General features: G+C 39.5%; 1 protein-coding gene across 2 annotated transcripts; it reads right to left on the bottom strand.

Moving 5' to 3' along the window:
* Positions 1-12: 12 nt before the first annotated feature.
* Positions 13-17716, bottom strand: nox4 (NADPH oxidase 4). 2 transcript variants are annotated; one of them, XM_086079941.1, is made up of 18 exons: positions 17515-17714; positions 17342-17437; positions 15766-15876; positions 14518-14602; positions 11699-11796; positions 10264-10291; positions 10098-10170; positions 8890-8970; positions 7775-7934; positions 6289-6453; positions 6098-6160; positions 5531-5591; positions 5035-5116; positions 2834-2953; positions 2627-2735; positions 1306-1374; positions 715-815; positions 13-645 (listed from the first exon to the last, which is right to left on the bottom strand). In XM_086079941.1, the coding sequence occupies exons 1-18, from the start codon at positions 17569-17571 to the stop codon at positions 525-527; spliced, it is 1680 nt and encodes a 559-aa protein (XP_085936067.1). In that variant the 5' UTR covers positions 17572-17714; the 3' UTR covers positions 13-524. The 2 variants fall into 2 exon arrangements, with proteins under 2 accessions (XP_085936067.1, XP_085936068.1); XM_086079942.1 differs by lacking the exon at positions 8890-8970 and having other exon boundaries at positions 17515-17716.
* Between the last annotated feature and the right edge of the window lie 1692 nt (positions 17717-19408).

The following is a 19408-nucleotide window of genomic DNA, read 5'->3' as shown; positions in this document are numbered from 1 at the left end:
CAACAACAAAAAAATACTTAAGCAATTATTTTAATGAAGGTGACGATATCAAGTGTAAAAACAAAACAAAACACACATTTCCCCATGGTGGCACGATTAAATGATTCTTCTTCAAATGAGACGTCAACACTGTTCCACAGAGAGATGAACTCCCCAAGTTTGAAACACTCATTGAGTTGTGTTTGTGGCCATTGCTTGTCCCATCGCTGACTCCATAATCCAAATAAAGCACTAAATCCATTAGCAGCTTCCAAAATGAAGCACACTAAGGGTTGTTCATCGAGAGATGGGCTGTTCACATTCCCCGGTGAACTTCAGCGGCTGATCCTTTTCCAGAGACGTCTGTAAAGCATCAAGTTAGGGTTGAGACCATCTCGCCATAATAAGGAATTCAGTATTGTACAGTCAGGCTGTAAATAGCCAAGGTTCAAGTCCACTTTCTTTTTACATGAAGCCAGTATGCTGTAATTCTGCTGTCAAGTGATTGGATCCAATACAGGTATGCTTTTCTTGCTGAAGCCCAATCAGCTAAAGGACTCTTTGTTAAATTCGAAAGTAGTTCCAGGAAAGTGAGCCGAGTTACAGAGTCCGTGAAGAGTCCTGGAGATGCCTTTGGGCCCACAACAGAACACCCCCACTCGCTTGCTGAAAAGACGACACAAGGACAACGTGACTGTTTGGAGCGAGCTGAAAATGATCATTCTTCATACTCACTGCTTGTTCGTCCTTCCAATTTCATCTAAGAGTAACTTCCAACTGGGTCGACCCACCAGCAGCCGCGATGCAAGCGGACGGTACTTCTCCTCTGTTAAGCACTACAGAAAAGCAAAAGGGATATGAAGAAACACTCAAACACAAATTCTGCTTTTTTGTCAGTCTACATACAGTATGTGTCTATTTCAGTTATGTACATGTTCTATTATTGACGATACTATTTATGATTGCTTGAAATACATAGAAAAGAAATTATACGATACACTAAGGTCACAGTGCATGTATGAACACAGCCGATTCCATTCATGGCCAATCAAAGCGGCTCCTAACATTCCTATCTCGCACTCGGACCGGAGCACTGTCCTGTGGGTTCCCTCATGAAATACAGAATGACCTTCTGGGGACTTAAAAACCGTAACTCCGTACACCTCACGTATTTAAAAATTAAAATGTCAAATTTGCTACGTCGCTTAGCAACAAAACCCGAGGACGCCTTCACACCTACATTCTCTAGGTTCTGCTTTGATGCCGCCCCTTCATGGTCAGGAGGTGACTGTATATGTGTTTTGTGCTTACCTGTGCGTCACCTACCTTCAGGTTGTCCGCCTGACTGACGTACAGCTTCAAGTTGAAGTAGTCAGGTCTGTTTTCATGCCATAACTAGATGACAAAAAAAAAAAAAAAGAGAGCACATTTTCATGTATATCTGGCTTCATTAATCCCATTGTTATGTCCATTATCAACCACATGGTGGCAGCATTGCCATCAATGATGGTTTCCTTCAATGCAAAAGCGGTCTTCCTTCCTGTTACACAAAATAATAATAATAATAATAATAAATAAGTAGTATTTTTATATTCAATTATTTTCGATGTTCTGACAATTGTTTGGAATGATTTTAAGAGCAAGGGACTTTCCAATCATTTAAAGAGCTTACGGGTAACCAATTACAGTTAATCTGTTTAGATTCACTTATTAGACAATTATCCTCAATAAGGATTTTAAGAATTTTATCTAGCTCAGGAAATAGGAGAATCTTCTCAAATTCGCTCTTTTTGGTTGATTAGAAACATTAACTCATTCACTGCCATTGACGGCTATAGACGTCAAAAATTCATTTTAATTATTTCTATTAGTTTAACATTTTTTCCCACTTTTATATGAAAACCTAGAATTTTTTATTGTACATTTAGAACAGCTATAAATTGTGTGATTAATTGTAAGTTAACTAGGGAAGTCATGCGATTAATTATGATTACACATTTTAATCACCTGACGCCCCAAATTTTTTATGATCTTTTCTTCTTTTTTATTCATTCATTGCCATTGACGGCTATAAACGTCAAAAATTAATTTAAACTATTTTTATTAGTTAACATTTTTTTCCACTTTTGTTAACAAAAGTATGAAAACCTAGAATTTTTTTATCGTACATTTAGAACAGATTTAACATTTGTGACTAGTGAAGTCATGCGATTAATTACAATAAAAATAATAATCGCCTGTCGCCCCTAATTTTTAATAATCTTTTTTTATGAATTTAAGGCAGTGAATGAGTTAATATACATTTATTTTGGTGGTAAATATTAATAGGCTAACTTCATCTTATAAAATACTACTCAGATTTACAGTTTTACATTTCACTGTGTTTGACTGAGGCACAAAATTCGCATTTTGACTGGCAAACTGCGAAGCCAATCCGCTTATTTCAAACTTTGAATATGTCCCCTTTAAAGCCTGGGAAACTTTCAGTCATCTTTTCGACAAATCAAGTCCAGACAGCTTGGGGCAAATGTCTAATCTCTCACTAGTGGAACAGGCTGTCTTCAAGCGCTTTGAATTGACAAACAACTATTTGAATGCTAATAGTGAACCAAAGATGTTGTTCCTCACAAAGCGAGTGTGATCCAACCTTATGATGAAGTGCACACAGCAGCTCAGCGAACCAGTAAAAGGACTGTAGCTCCCTGCAGACCCACACAAAGTATAACCTCTTCAACCTGAACCCTGTCCAGCCGTCACTGGGTCCACAATGAGGAGGAGAGACAGGCAGAAGCATTCAAATGACAGCTGAAAGCAATCTGCGCCGGTCGTGTGACGTACAGTGCGGAGCACTCACAGCAGAGCATGCAGGACGCAAGCGAACGGCGTGACCCCGATTCCGCCCGCGACACAAAGGCTGACGTCGTAGTTGAAGACTTCCTCTGAAGGGCTTCCAAACGGGCCGTCCACATAAAGCCTGAACATACACGTGGAGACAACAAAAATGTACAGCACAAATTAAAACACACACAGAAACAATTAATTGGACTTCCTATTCTGGGTTAAGTACACATGCTCACATAAACATCCTGCATCTGAAATCCTGCCGTGTGTGTGTGTGTGTGTGTGTGTGTGTGTGTGTGTGTGTGTGTGTGTGTGTGTGTGTGTGTGTGTGTGTGTGTGTGTGTGTGTGTGTGTGTGTGTGTGTGTGTGTGTGTGTGTGTGTGTGTGTGTGTGTGTGTGTGTGTGTGTGTGTGTGTGTGTACTTGTACATATGACATTGTGAGGACCAAAATACGTCTTTAACCAACAGATTGAGGACATTTTTGTAAAGTGAGGACATTTTGGCCGGTCCTCACAACTCAAAACCTCTTTTTGAGAGTCAAGACTTGGTTTTAGAGTTTAGGTTTGGATTGGGTTATGGTTTAGGTTAGGGTAAGGAATAGGGGTAGGCAATCATTTTTTATGGTTGGGGTTAGGGGGAGGGGCTAGGAAATGCATTACGTCTATAGATGTCCTCACAATTATACAAGTACAAGCATGTGTGTGTGTGTGCGTGTGCGTGCGTGTGTGGGGGGGTGTGCGTGTGCGTGTGTTAAGAACACATGCACTAGTAACGATATTAAACATATATATTTGACTAAAGAAAAAATGCTTACCAATATGACCAAAAACTTTTTTTTTGTTAAGATGGAAAAGCTACCATTTCTCCTAAGGCTTGTTTGTCCAAAGTTTGTTGCTAAACAATAATATGTTTGATGCAGCCCCACTAGTCTAAATGCGGTGTTCTGGTTAATATTACATTTGTGGAATATAAGTTAAGCAGCCAAATCCAGTTGATTTTATCCATCTCAGGGGGCGGCCATTTTGCCACTTGCTGTCGACTGAAGGTGACATCACAGTTGCTCAGGTCTCAGGTAACAACCAATCACAGCTCAGCTTCAGAAAACAGGTAAGCTATGATTGGTCGTGACCTGAGCCCTGAGCAACTGTCATGTCACCTTCAGTCGACAGCGAGTGGCAAAATGGCCGCCGCCTGAGATGGATAAAAACGGCTAGGTTTTGCTGCTTAACTCATATTCCACAAATGACTTAACATAACTTGAGAGGATATGGAGATTTTATATTACCTACATTTAGAACAGTTCATAAAAGTTTTTGTGTGTGTGCGTGGGATCAAACTTTGGAACAGCTAAGAGGTACAACGCAAGCAATGCCAAAACATCCACAGATTCAAACTGTTGTATAAACATATAGTTTGGTTTTAGTATTGGGAGAGTGCATCTTAAACTTACATCAATAATCCATCTTATTTTGATAGTGTATGCTTGCTACTTTTTTATCATTGCAGGCATATTATCTATCACCATTGTTGGTATACTTGTGTCTTAGAATTATTTGATATGTGCTGTTTGTGCTTTTGTTTTGTTTCTGGTTTGTTTTCATTACCATTGCTGGTATTAGCTTTTGATGTCATGTTAGTTAATTAACACATTGTTTTAGTTGTTTGTAAACACAGTGTTTTCAGTGTTCATCAAAACCCCATGTTGGGTACTACAAGCTTGCAGGAAAGAAGCTAAAATTGTATATTATGATTTGTAAATAAGCTTGATATTAATGAGATTGGGGGTGGGACTTAAGTTTTTCTTCCTCCCACTCCTTTTCAGGCAAGGTTTAGTGGAGTATTGTCTGGAGAAAATGATATATTGCTGATGTTGATTGCCGCCTGAAATAAATGAACAAATGAAATGAATGAATGAAATGCAATAATCAGAAAGTTACGTTTGGACTAGTGAGGTCACATATAAGATATTCTTGTCAAGAAATGATTAAGGTTGACTTCTCCTTTAACAGTACTGTCGCGACATCCTCATTCCCTCAAGTCTTTCTATGTATGCCTCTCACGCACTCAGAACAGGAAGAGCACAGTGTCAGAGGGTCAGTGGGCGGGTCAGCACCTTTCACCCCACTGTGATTTTAAGTTTGCATGAGAATTCATCGGCCAAACCCCCACCCCCCCAATCCCAATCTCTCTCTCTCACACACGTACACACATACTTGGGGTATCTCCTCTGATGCGCCACGGGGAGGATGTCCAAATCTCTCCTAACGTCAGGAAGTAACAGCTGTGTGAAGCGCTCTGAGGATGAAGGGAAAATAATTATTCTGGCCCCCAAATAAACGAGAAGATATTATTGAAATGTAACACAACACATACAAAAACAATGCTGTAATATGTGATTGAAGAACCTGTTTTTTTTTTTAACGTATCTTTACACTTCTAGTATAACATTTCCTTGTGTTCACGTTTTTCAATTCAACAGCCAACACAAACAGCTGACTTCCCCTCTCGTGTTCTCAAAGCAAGTGCGCAAGTTTGTATTTGTCACAGTCAAACAGCATGCTCCCGCCATTACGTACTGGATGTAAAAAAGGAACACATTTACTTCACAACACGAACACACACGAGCACACAAAGATCATTTTTTAAATAAAAAAATATATTGTAGGCCTTTCACTGCATTCTTCTCAAACGTGCGTTATACATACTCACCAGTCCAGTCTCCCACCACCCGCAGATGGACGCCAAACGTTTTCTTGCTCTCTGTGGGACACTGCAAAAGGTACAAAGCAGACAGTGAATCACAAAGAAAGAAAGACAAAGACACACACAGTGCAGACTCCGAGACGACTCAATTACTGGAAAGTACTATAAAACACACAAATAAATAACATGTGTGATAGCTTTCCATAGCAACATGTTTTTCCATTAATCTTGGTGAATTACACACCCACACGGGTAGATACACATGTACAGTCTTCCTGTTGGCAGATGCTGGCCTCGGGGGTTCGTCTGCTCTCTGTCAGAGTGATTCTCTCTACCGCCATGCACCAATCATGCACTGTGTGCGATTCCAGGAACCCGACAAATGTGTGCGGCTAAATCACAAGAAGTCCCTGCCGTCAATCAGGTGACAAAAAAGTAGCAAAGGGGGAAAAGAAGTGCATGTTTTCCATAATGAGACGCTATGATAACATAGCGAGGCGAGAACATGGGAATGCACTCGTGTGTTTTTAATGTTACATGTCAGGAATGTGTCAGAAGTCGCTGCGCTCTTACCGCCGTCAGCGTGAAAGGATGATTCTCAAATGATGAGACGTTGGGACAGTTGAGAACAATATACTGTTGGGAGAAAGGAAGGAGTTAAAAAAAAAAAAAAAAGAGGACGTTGTCATTATGTGATTCTAAGAGCAAGTTGATGAACTGGATTAGTAGAATATATTTAAGATGCAACCAAAGGTACATCTTACCTGTCCCGGACGAGCTTTAAAGTTCTTCTTCAGCATTCGTAACTCAATGACATCACAAGGGTGCCTGATGACAGTCACTATGGTAACCGGTTCACTGCTCCGGATGTAGCGGTACAGACGCTCCGCACAGTAGAGACACAGAGGACCTGACACCCACAGCCATGTCTATTTGTACACATACAGCAATTGAAGGTGACTAATAGGGACGTAACAAATGATAACTGCAATATCGTAATATTAAAATTGGCACAATTTCGTCGTCGCCGTGTCACAATATCAAAAGCGGCACATCTGTTAAAAAGGTGAGGTTGTATTCCATGTCTGCATTTCTAGCACCCTCTGGTGGTTAGTTTATTAGTGCACTTTAATTTTAATTATGTATGTTTTGGCCACTGTGGCGGTTATCTCTCATTTAAATCAGTCATATCAATATATATATATAACTTTACTACATTACTTCAGCCGAACACAACATAGCGAACTACAAAGATCATGATACTCGCCAGTAGGAACACATGCCAATGACATCGCCAAGCGTATTTCTTCGTCACATTATGTACACATTTTGTACATAATGTGAGGGAGAAATACCTGTTTTGGAATAACACAATTTTGTGCTTTTTACCCTCAATATGAGCTTTTATTTTTTTTTATTTTGTTGGCAATATGGTGAGTTTTTAACTGAGTTTTTTTTAATATTACCAACCTCTGCACAATATTGTGATATTTATCGTATCGAGATGTTTGGATATTGTTACATCCTTACTCACTAAGCAAATGTGTTGTTTCAGAAGTGTGTATCAAACTGGTAGCCCTTCAAATGAATCAGTACACAGGAAGTTCAAAAATGTTAGGTGACTCCTGCTTTATACTGTGTGCAAAAAAACTACATTTGTATTTCTGTTAACTTTTTACTAGTACAACCTCATGCATTCAGATTTTATGGGAATATTTTGTTTGAAATGTGTTTGACCTTTAGGACATCCAACTCCAGCTGTCAAATTAGCCAGGGGTGCATGTTGCAATTCCCTAAAACAGGAGAAGTAGATCGTTGTGACCAACCCAGCTGCTGTCTATATTCCAACAGTCCCGATGGCAACAAGGATGGATGACATATGTTCAAACAATGTGTATGCTGTTACCTATTCTCTTTTGGCGTGTACCTGTTGCAGGCTAATTGCTCACGGCTCCGCTAAAGCCTGAGGTGGCTTAAAGGGGATTTTATGGCGCTGCCTTGTAGCTTAACGACCATGTGCAAACACATAATCACACACAGGAGGAAGTACATTCACAAGCACAGACCTTGATGTAAAAAAAGGGAGGGGGGGGGGGGAGGATGACTACTCCCTAACAGCACAACGCCTGTAATAAATAGGACCCACTCCCTACAACACTTGCTAAACAAAATACACTTCACACGCTCACTGCAACTTGGATGCACGTGAAACAAATGTGCACTACATTGTAGAGGCAAACACACACAAACCTGTGGGCTGTGGGGCTGGAAGTGAGCCTCTGCTTTGCATCGCGTCTCCACGTCCTCACGTTTCTCTAGCTCCTCCCCTTGTTGCCGTGCGTGGCTGTGGTTGGCTCGTATGCAGCCAGGGGGATGGGCCTCTATGTTGGTCTGATATTTTAGTGCTCCTCTTTTCCAAAGACGGAAACAGATGATGATGAATTTATGTTAGTTTGACACCTCCACATAATATAAAGTCAAGGGGCTTTATATGTGCGCCCAGCACAGGTCTGGCACGCGGCATGGCATAAATATGCGCATAGACTTATTATTATATGTAAATAATTATCATGTGTAGCATCTTTGAGTTAACCTTGAGTATCATTTATTTATTTATTTATTTGTCCTCTTTTTCGGAAATCAAAATATGGTCACCCTAGTAAAGGAAATGGCAGCAAAACAGGTTGCCTATGAACATTCCACAGCGCAAAACACCCTTTTGAAAATGCTTCAGTGTGTGAAAATACCAAAACATTTTGTATCCTGCCCCTTTGCAGATTTACAGCGCGCCTTGCACCAGACTTGCATTGGCCAGGAAAATAGAGCACTTGAAGAGTGAAAAATAAGCAGCCCATGCTTTTTGCATGTGTGAAAAGCTGAGGATGGCATTATTTAGTACAGGGAGTCTTTGAGTTACGACGCACTCAACCTACGATGACACCTCGTCCGCCATTTTGTCCCTCGTCCGCCATTTTGTCCCTCGTCCGCCATTTTGTCCCCAGTGTTTATGCTTAGCTAGTGCTAGCGCTTGACTGTGTTTGTGCACCAGGAGTAGCCTATCTTTGGCTTTCTCTTCCGCTTTTAAGCAGTAATGGTAAGCACATCATCTTATATATTTTTTTGATTTTAATGTATTTGTATTTTTTTTATACAATGTATTTTGATGTAAATTTCGACTTTAACGGGGAAATCTGACTTATGCTGAAATTCGGGTTTCGTCGCCAACGTAGGAACGGAACTCGTTTGTAACTCAAGGACTCCCTGTATATGCAGTAGTTTCTGATTGATGGATAAGAGTGTAGAAAAATACACAAGTTGTTTTATAACCGATTAATGACCTGAAGCTAATCAATACAGGTACCTACCCGACCATGTGCACCATGAGAATGATGTAGAAGATGATGAAGAGGTTGTGTGTATACCAGAAGATTTCATAGCTGTATATTCTGAAATAAGTAACATGACAACATATTATATAAAGTGTTGTATTTCCAAGTAAGTCTTTGAAATAAAAGTGGTGTATTTTGTGGGGAACAAAAAGCTGACTGAGGGACAAAGACGAAAAAGAGCAAAGACGACAAAAGAAGAAAGCAAATTGAGTTTGTTCACGAGCAGGCGCGCAAACTCCCGGCTCAGAGCCTGAGTAAGCAAGACATCAGAGGTCAATATTAGAGGGGTCATTACACACAACGACCCCAATGGCCCATAAACACCACACACAATGAACATTTCCAACTCTCCAGTCACCACTTTGACTTCGACTTCTTTAGAAGCTTGGACCCCTCTTCTTTCATCTTTACACACTACCAACCCGGGCTGTGCCCGAGTCGGTGGTGAGTCGAATGGGGATTCGAAGCGGGAGTGAAAAAGCGAGTGTGAGTCATAAGCTTTAAATCAACTGCCCAACAGTCCTTTCTGAACGACGCAGAAAACGTCTTCTCAGCGAGTAAGCTTAACTTTAGGGATGCCACTAATGCCCGCCGGTGTGGAGGATTTCTTTTATACGACACCAATAGGCACAATAACTGACTTGGATTCTACCTTTGGCCACAATACGGAGGAGGATCCTGGTTAAAGTAAGCCATTTTCAACTATAAGGTTGAGCTTTTTTATATGTTTTTGTAGTTCGAACAGCAGCAAGCAGCCACAAGCGTTCAGTACAGTACTGTTGCTGTATATTCTAGATCAAATAAATGAATGTGAGGATTTGTAAAACTCTTTGGGCACCCACCATAAGATACTTAACTTATCTAAACCCTCATCTCTATTCTTGAGTAGTCTGGAAATTCCTCTTAAACTCTCTTCATTTGCTGAAGAGAGCGCATTTAAACACACAGACACGCATGCAGAGCGAGTGACCCACTGTGACCTAAGTAATGACTGCGCCATGAGTGAAGCACTTAGCAGATTTGCTCTGTAACAGACCTCTGTTCTCTTTTGCACGCGCACACAGCGTGAGTCATCAGCGACAGCACAACAAAGACTTGAGTGGAGACAGACCAGCAATCACAGACACACTGATAAGACATTTTAGGTTTAAGGGGGGGGGGCTGATGCTGTGATGATCACGTACCGTACGCAGTAGGAGGAGGAAGTGAACATTAGGAAAAGGATGGCAACCAATAGAACACCAGTGATTCCTGGAACTGAAAGTCAATTAGACAGCCAAACGGAGCGGATGAGCTGCAGTTCAAATACACCTCTGATAAGCATGAATAAAACACATGGTATGGTTTTACCTGTGGTCAGAATGATGAGCTTTGGGTCCTAGGCAGACAGCAACAGTCAAAATGTGAGCATGGCCTATGTCTGAACGTAACATTGAGTCTCATTTGACAACAGTTCTTGACAGAAAGTTTGTTCTTTCAGAAAATATTAAATTCCACGGTGTTATCATATTACGCAATAGGCCTCAGTTGCCAACACAGGGGATAACAAACGTCTACACACCCTTCTTCAAAAGCCAGGTTTTTGTGGCATAAAAAAAATAGACCAAGATAAATCATTTCAAAACTTTTTGCACCATCAATTTGGCCTATAACCTGTAAAACTCAATTGATTTTAGAGAGGGAAAATGAACATAAACAACAAATCTCCCAAACACATGTTGGAAAATGTGCTTTGGGCCTAATGAACCAAGGCTGAACTTTTTGGGCCATAATTCCAAAATTTATGTTCACCACTATTTGCTTTTATTTTTACTTTTACTTTTTCAACTGGATCTGAGGCTTTAGACAATGAATGGGGAATTATGAACATTTTTAAAAATGGAAGGTGTGTGCTGACATGCGTTTAAATGTGACTGATTCATTCTGAACACAGCCAGATACCAGGTATAAGAGGGTGTGCATACTTGTGCAAACACATCATTTCACTTGTTTATTTTGACTTTCTGTGAAAAGATTTTTAACTCATTCACTGCCATTGATGGCTATAGACGTCAAAAAATCATTTAAATAATTTCTATTAGTTTAAAATTGTTCCCACTTTTGTTAACAAGAGTATGAAAACCTAGATTTTTTTAATTGTATTAGAACCGATATAACATGTGTGATTAATCGTGAGTTAACTAGTGAATTGCGATTAATTACGATTAAAAATGGTAATTGCCTGACGCCCCAAATTTTTTATAATTTATTTTCTTTAAAAAAAAAAAAAGAAAAGATTATTAAAAATTGGAAAAAAATAATTACAATTAGTCAGGTGATTAATTTTTTTTATCGCAATTAATTGCATGACTTCACTATTTAACTCACAATTAATCACACATTTTATATCTGTTCTAAATGTCCCTAAAAAAATCTAGGTTTTCATACTCTTGTTAACAAAAGTGGGGAAAAAAATGTTAAACTAATAGAAATAGTTCAAATGAATTTATGACGTCTATAGCCGTCAATGGCAGTGAATGAGTTAATAAATAAATTAATGAGTAGTCTGTAGTCAGTTCTTGGTCTCAAATACCTGGCATTTGAACAGGGGTGTGTAGACTTTTTATATCGACTATTGGCAAATCAGGCCAACTAAAATCATATGTATTATCGAGGCATCTGACTGACTGTTTAGAAGGATGAGGATTCGGGATCATGGCGCACTCCTTGCATAATATACTGTACATATGCTCTCAATATCTGTTGACAAAGTAGTGGTACGTATGCTAAAATGTTGGTTTCTCACCTCTCCTTTGTAGCGAGCAAAATTTAGAGCTGGAAAATCTTCTGAGTAGCTGCTGCTGAAGTTGACAACGTTCACAAGGTGGGCAGAGACATGAACAACTAGAACAAGAAGATTATGCAACAATGTTAGAATGTCCGAATGAAGTGCTAGCGAACATGCAAACGCACACTTCTTTGTCCATTCAGCAGAAAGTCAGCAAAATGTCTTCCTGACTCACTTGTACACAATCCCAAACAGACGCACACACTCGCTGACATCATAGGCTAGCCACGCCGCCATTTAACAGCTGATGGTATTAGTAGGGCGCAATCATGAGACACAAGGGTCCTTTTTCTCAAACATACATCCTCTCCCACTCCCACGACCCCCACACTCTTTGCACGTCTCCTTGCTCTCTCCCCCCTCCCCCCCTTTAGTTCTCATTGTCTTTTGTCTCACAACATTGGAATTTCTCTATTAGAACGCAAGAACTTTGCCTTGAGGGAGTTGTGTGGCTGTGTGTGTACGTGTACATGTGTGTGTAATTGATGAAGTGTAAAGAAAGGTGATAGGATTTAAAAATGATGTCATGCTGAATAGCAGATGTCTGTCCTTGCAGGTCCTTTTTTGTGTGTCTTTTGTTTGAAAAATATATCACAAACCCTGTCACCCCTGTCTATTAAAAATGAAAAAATACATGGATCCACCTAAATAAATAGCTTTCTTAACCTCATAATTTTATGCTAATCAGCATGTCCACAGAACAAGAAGCAAAAGACATCTCGTGCTTATCTTCACCTTGAGAAAGATCCCACGAGCATCCCACAGTTCCTGGCCAAAAGCTTTGCTGTGCTAAACCAACGACCTAACTCTGTGTGATTTCTTACTAATTTCCAAACTCAAGGGGAGGATCCAGATTATTATTTTTTTTATATATTTGCAGTAACATTCCATTCACGATTATCCCTGGTTTTAGCGTCTTCATGTTGGGCTCTTTGCAGTTGATATACCGTGTCACAAAATGTCAAATATCCGTCTGTCAACAACCCACAGCGATCACTGACACGGACAGAGTTGCAGTGTGTCTGTTTTGGGAAGTGTGTTATTGGAATTTGCCATGCGCTTACTGGTCTACCAGCTGCATTGATTTGACACTCATGAGTGAAAAGTATGTGAGGGGCAACCATAACTGCTGTTCTCTCAACCTGCAATAGCTCCTCTTGTATCATTATCCAAATGTCATTTTGTGACATGTTTTTCCCCTTAACATGTCCTTCTTTTCATAGAAAAGCCGAAAGTCACTTCTTCTTCTTTAGCGTTGTAGGGTCAAAATGTGTGTAGGGCCAAAATGTGCACACAGCCTGACCAATTAATTAGCAGCTGATTTAACCATACGGTATGACCTCAGCAAGGTTATTTTAGTTAAGGAAAACTAAACAACTAAAATAAAATAAAAACATTTCCGCTAACAAATTAACACATTCACTGCCATTGACGGCTATAGACGTCAAACATTTATTTGAGCTATTTCTATTAGTTTAACGTTTTTTCCACTTTTGCTAACAAGAGAGTATGAAAACCTAGATTTTTTTTTATTGTACATTCAGAAAAGATATACAATTTGTGATTAATCGTTAGCTAACCAGTGAAGTCATGTGATTAATTACAATTTTTTTTTAATTAATCGCCTGATGCCCCTAATTTAAGAAAAAACTATTAAAAATAAGGGGCGTCAGGCGATTAAAATTTGTATTTATAATTAATCTCATGACTTCAATAGTTGACTCACGATCACAAATGTTATATCTGTTATAAATGTACAATAAAAAATGTTTTCTAGGTTTTCATAAAAAATTAAATGAAATTTTAAAAAAAGTTAAACTAATAGAAATAGTTCACATTAATTGTTGACGTCGTCAATGGCAGTGAATGAGTTAATATAAAAACAAAAAAGCTTTAAAAAAAAAACTAAAACTAACCGAGCCGACATTTTACTAAAACTAACTATACTTTTAGCGAAAATGTCCTTCATCTTTGGTAATTAATTTAATACATAAACCTTTGGGGTTGACTTTGTAATTTTAAGTATATTTATTTTGATATTAACCAGAATAAGGACGTTTGAAAGTCTGTCACACAGAAGTGACGTCATCTAGTAGCAGCCAATAGAAAAGCACCTTCAGATGATGTCGCTCCTGAGGTGACGAATTTGCGAGTTTGACTTTTGGCTCCGATGGCTCGCCGTGCCTGCTTTTTCATTTAATTCAGCTGAAGCACAACGCTAGGTAAGAAGTGTGGTACTTTATTTTATTTTATCATGGTGTTTATTAAATATTGCGTACAAGTAATACACATTTTTTAGAAACGAAAACTAATACTGAAAGTGACTAAAACTAAGCATTTATTAACAGAACCGCCCTGAAAACCAATTAAAACTAACTAAATTTAAAAACCAAAACCCAAAACGAAATAAAAACTTACTAAATTTAAAATTTTTAAATTTAATTTTTCCTCAGTATGCTTGGAACCCCAGCTAACTGGCCTTGTGAAAAGCACATAGGTTATCTTTTTCAAAGCAAAGCTGCAGTGCAAACTACCCAGCGGTGATTAGGTGAAAGCAACCAATAAAGCTTCGAGGAGCTCCAGTGATGTCATGGGAGAAGACTCACAAGAACACACGCACACACCGAAAACTGAGAACACACACCCAGCAGCTGGAGGGACGTGCAGCTGGTACTGCAGGAATGTTGAACCCGCATGGATCCAGTTATGCACTCACACAAATGAGCACATACACAACAAATGAGCTGGTATCGTTTTTGTTTCATTGTTGTATTTACCAGAGAATATGCAAATTGAAACCCCACAGGCCACATGGAAGGTTTTGCTCTTGTCCAGCAGTCGCCTCGTCTTTCTGCTTGATACCTTGAGTGGGAGGACAATGAACAAACAGCAGTTAGAGTAAACTATAATTCAGGATTCATCCTCACACACAATAGTGAAATGCTCTATTACAAACTCGGCGTTAAAGAAATGATGGCATAGTTTATGGCGTGAATGTGGAACACCATCTAAAGAAAGTCAATGGCATCCGACTCTTAGTTGAGTCTGTAAATTAATTGTTTTGCCATCAAAAGCCCTTTCTCAGTCTTTTTTGTTGTTTTAGAGTAATATATTTATTTTACAAAAGCAAAAATATTTGTGTTAAAAGTACTTTTATGACTGTCTAAAGCTCAATTTTCTCCACTTAAAACAGGAAAAGAAAAACACTAGAAATAAACTCTTTCATAGGAAAACAGACTCTCTTGAAAGAGCTTGTCTAAAATGCTCTAAAATGGCTGACAATGTGGGAAACTGCCTTGGAAACAGCTGACACTGAATGAGTTCATCAAGCAAATGTTGGGGTGCTTAACTTCACATTACCGAGATTGGACAATCCTTTTTTTTTCCAATTAGGAAACCCCTGCCAAAAAATTCTTGACAATAATATGTTCTATGCGGGCCAACTAGTCCTAAATATGGTATTCTGGTTAATATTGCGTTAGTGGAATATGAGTTAAGCAGCAAAATCCAGCAGTTTTTATCAATATCAGATAGGCGGCCATTTTGCCACTTGCTGTCGACTGAAGAGGACATCACAGTTGCTCAGGGCTCAGGTAACAACCAATCACAGCGCAGCTTCAGAAAACAGGTGAGCTGTGATTGGCCATTACCTGAGCCCTGAGTAACTGTGATGTCATCTTCAGTTGCCAGCAAGTGGCAAAATGGCCGCCCCCTGATTTTGCTGCATAACTCATATACCAGAAATATAATATTAATCAGAATGTCATGTTTAGAACAGTGAGGTCACATATAACATATTATTGTCAAGAACTGTTTGACTTCCCCTTTAAGGAAGGCTCTTATCTGTTCCGGCATCGTTCCATAATGGCATGCTTGGATGAATTTGCCGTGGATGATCTCCACACTGAGACTTAAAGATATTTTTAGAATTGTGTGAATATGATTTGTGTATTATGCAGTGAGAAATGAAGCAAAATGCCCCAAATGTTGAATTCAGACCCCAATGCAAAGAAATGACTTCCTACCGTGTGCGTTCCTCGGACAAAAGTAAGCAAGGTGCGACACATGGGCAAAAGCACCAAGCTGCAGTTTAGGTTCAACACGGATGCAGAAGCCCTGCTGATGCAAAGTCCAAGCTGGAGGAAAACACACACAGGAATATACATTTGAATTATGTTTTCAATAGACATCAGTAAAAAACTGTCCGTCCGTCCACCCTGGGATGGACTCCAAGCCCCGCTTGTGAATAACATGGATTGTGCAAAGCGGAGGATCACCTGACCAGGGTGAAAACTGCGCTGTTTACCTCAAATGGCACGTGAAGGATGTCAGCTGTGTAATCTGGCCCCACGCAACCAGCCACTCATCGGTAATTAGGGCTGTTTGATGCCGACCGTTGGCTGTGCTTTGGCTTCAGTTTTAAAGTCATTCTGGGAGCACTCTGTTGGTGCCGTCTCTTCGTATTAGAGTCGCCAGATGACAAAACAACTCAAGTGGCTCGTACGGATGCACAGAGCAGATAAGTAACAAAGAAGAGGTCTGTTTTTTGCCAATGAAAAGCTTGGAGAAGGTCATCCTGATACTTCTCTATAATCTCGTATTTGTTTTCTTTTCAAGCCACTTTCAAAGAGGTGAAAAAGCTGACAGCAAAACAGCTTCAGAAACACACACAAGATGTGAATCGGAAAAGGCGATTTCGAAGTTAAATCTCACAATCTGGAAAATGGAATCTCAAATTTTGTGTACACACACAGACAAAGATTTAAGCCTTCTGTCAAGGCATTCAGTCAGAGCCGGCTGCATGCCCACACTTGCCTCTCTTCTCCCCCGTGCTTCCCAGCGGTCAGGCAGCACATGAGAAGCTCACACATGCTGTTTGTTGCCATATCTTGTTTGTCCACGTTTAAAAAATAATAATAATCCTGCATTGATTTTCACTTGATTTTAAGTTATTGGGTATTTTTCCCACTTTTACCAGAATACCATCTGACCTGACCTGATCTGACAATGTCAGTGGTGATTTGGAGTGTGCATTAAAAACACACACACAGATGGCCAAGTCAGGAACTTGTGACAACAATTACCCCAACACTCACATGGATGGCCCTGCAAGCATCATATTCCTACCTCAGTGTGTGTGTGTGTGTGTGTGTGTGTGTGTGTAAGCATGTCACTCTTGACACTTTGGCTCGCACACATGTCACGTGAGGTGCAGAGATACCGAGCCTTTATGTACAAAAACACAAAATAACAACCGAGAGCATGTACCAAAACAGGAGCTTGAAACATTCAGATCTCAGTTCTGCAGTCCGTTAAATATGCATTTATTTAAATATCATTAAACCAATGAATGACATTTGTCTAAGGTTGGGGTTTCAAAGCCGGGCGCTCATTAACGAAGTCATACATTTTTCACAAACGTTCCAACTTTACTATAGGTTGTTATGTAAAAGGAATCTGATCATTATATATGTGCAGTGGAGCTTATTGTGATTTGTGTACGTTACTTTTAGAAGATAAATGCATGGATATCTGACCCAAGATGACAGAGGTAGCTGAGGTCAAGTGTGTGTGTGTGTGTGTGTGTGTATGTGTGCTTACCCCAAGCATCTTGTAGAGGTAGTGATACTGCTGTCCACTGGAGTACACCAGGAAAGTTTTGACGAAAAGCCAGGTGTTCGCTCCCAACCACATCATCTACACGGACAGAAATACAGTTGAATGCTTCGCTAGTCACTAGACTTAAAAAAAAAAGTTGGCAAAGCTGCCCCTACCAGGACAAAGTGTTTTCCTCCCTCGTTGGCGAGCCAGCTCCGCGCTGACACAACCATGATGTCCCCGACTTTCTTGTTAAAGTGCCGACATGCGTGCGTGGCTGAGAGAGAGAGAGCAACCAGCCAGCCAGCTCTTTTCCTCCACCTAAGTTGAACAGAGCGTGTATGTACATGAGAGTGACAGAGGGGGAGAGAGGAGAGCGAGAGACAGCCGACCATGATCAGTGTCACTCTTAACGGCCACAAGAGGGCGCCATTGTCCCGCTTGAGTTTATCATTCATGTATGGCACAGTCGTTTTGTTTGTTTGTTTGTTTGTTTGTTTTTAAATTAAAGCGATGCCATGCCTTTACACAATCAATACCAAGGGGCATAATCAATTCATCATTAAAAAAAAAAAAAGAAACAACAATAAAAATACAGAGTCAGCAATAAACTTTAAGCAACGCATACAACAATTCGACAAAGTAAAAAAACTAATGTGTTACTGCTGAGGCAAAACTGTCATTGTGTAGGCTACTACTTGACAAACGTGGCAATGTAAAATTCTACTAGTTAAAATCTAGCGTTTCATCACTTTTAACATGAAAAAAAATATGACAAAAAACGCAAAAATAAATGAGACAAAATTTTGGATCATCAGTAAACTGATAAGCAGGCCTACCAAACAATGTCAATATTGCAAACTAGTCCATCGGCATGGCGACAGGTTGAAAGGTGAGTCCCTCACTGGCTATACATGCACATTGGGGTGTGAGAGTTGCTTTCCTGCATTCCTGCAGGCACAGAGCCCCCTCCTCCTTTCACGCTCCAGTCCACAACATAAAAGACTACCGTACCTCCACTGCTGCTACACAGCTGGAGTGGGTCAAACGTGTTATCAGAGTCAGGGAAAATAATAATAATAGTACAATATAGTGAAGTTGAATGAACGCCTTTTGACAGTTTAGATCCAAGCTTAACAGAACTGTTTGACATTATTGTGATGCATTTGCATACATGTGCAAATACTTTAGAAGCACCAGGAAAGAAATTGTGAAGTGTGATAAAAGCATCAATATGTGTAAGTCAGTAAGAGTGATCCATGAAGTGGAAATAAAGACCAAACTTGCACAAAATATCACCTCACCTCACTCATGAGGGCCTGGGAAAGACCCAGGACATGCTGAACAGACCTTGGCTGACAGGGTCATCTTAGGATCCCTCGATAAGCGCTGAGATGAGGGAAGTCTGGGCTTCTCTGCTTACTCACTTTAATAATTTAATTCCTATACATGCATCATAATAATAATAATAATAATAATAATAATAATAATAATAATAACAATAACAATAACACTAACACTAACAATAACAATAACAATAATAATACATTTTGGGGTAAATGCATTACTGATACAACAAATCCGCCACCATGCTTTTTTTTTTTTTATCTCTTGACCACGATAACGGTAAGTATGTAAGGTGGAGAAACAGAGGCTTTCTGGAATCTGGAGTAATGATAATGAACCTCTTTTTGAGACAGCTGCTACACTATTCCATGCTTTTAATCATTTAACAAAGAGCTTCGTCTGTTGGCTAAATCTGTGAATTACAAAGCTTTACTATTGGCTGTTTCATAATAAAAATTCAATCAAGATAATGTTGTTCAATCTGTCATGATGTTCTGGAAATAAATGTTCCAGTGAGACTATTAACTCATTCACTGCCATTGACGGCTATAGACGTCAAAAATGTACTTGAACAATTTCTATTAGTTTCAAATGTTTTCCCACTTTTGTTAAAAATAGTATGAAAACTTAGAATTTTTTTAAATTGTACATTTAGAACAGATATTAAATTTGTAATTAATCAAGCGTTAACTAGTGAAGTCATGAGTGAAAAAATGTAATCGC

The sequence above is a fragment of the Leptonotus elevatus genome, chromosome 7, assembly GCF_054856555.1.
Source record: "Leptonotus elevatus isolate MCC_2025b chromosome 7, RoL_Lele_1.0, whole genome shotgun sequence".
NCBI classification, from domain to species: Eukaryota; Metazoa; Chordata; class Actinopteri; order Syngnathiformes; family Syngnathidae; genus Leptonotus; species Leptonotus elevatus.
This window is presented reverse-complemented; position numbering and strand designations above follow the sequence as displayed.

Coding starts and splice junctions, on each gene's coding strand:
- nox4 (XM_086079941.1), bottom strand. CDS start 17,571: ATGGTTGTGTCAGCGCGGAGCTGGCTCGCCAACGAGGGAGGAAAACAC. Junction 5,117..5,530: donor GGTGGTGGGAGACTGGACTG/GTGAGTATGTAT, acceptor CTTCATCCTCAG/AGCGCTTCACACAGCTGTTA. Junction 1,375..2,626: donor TGTGTGCACTTCATCATAAG/GTTGGATCACAC, acceptor TTTGTCATCTAG/TTATGGCATGAAAACAGACC.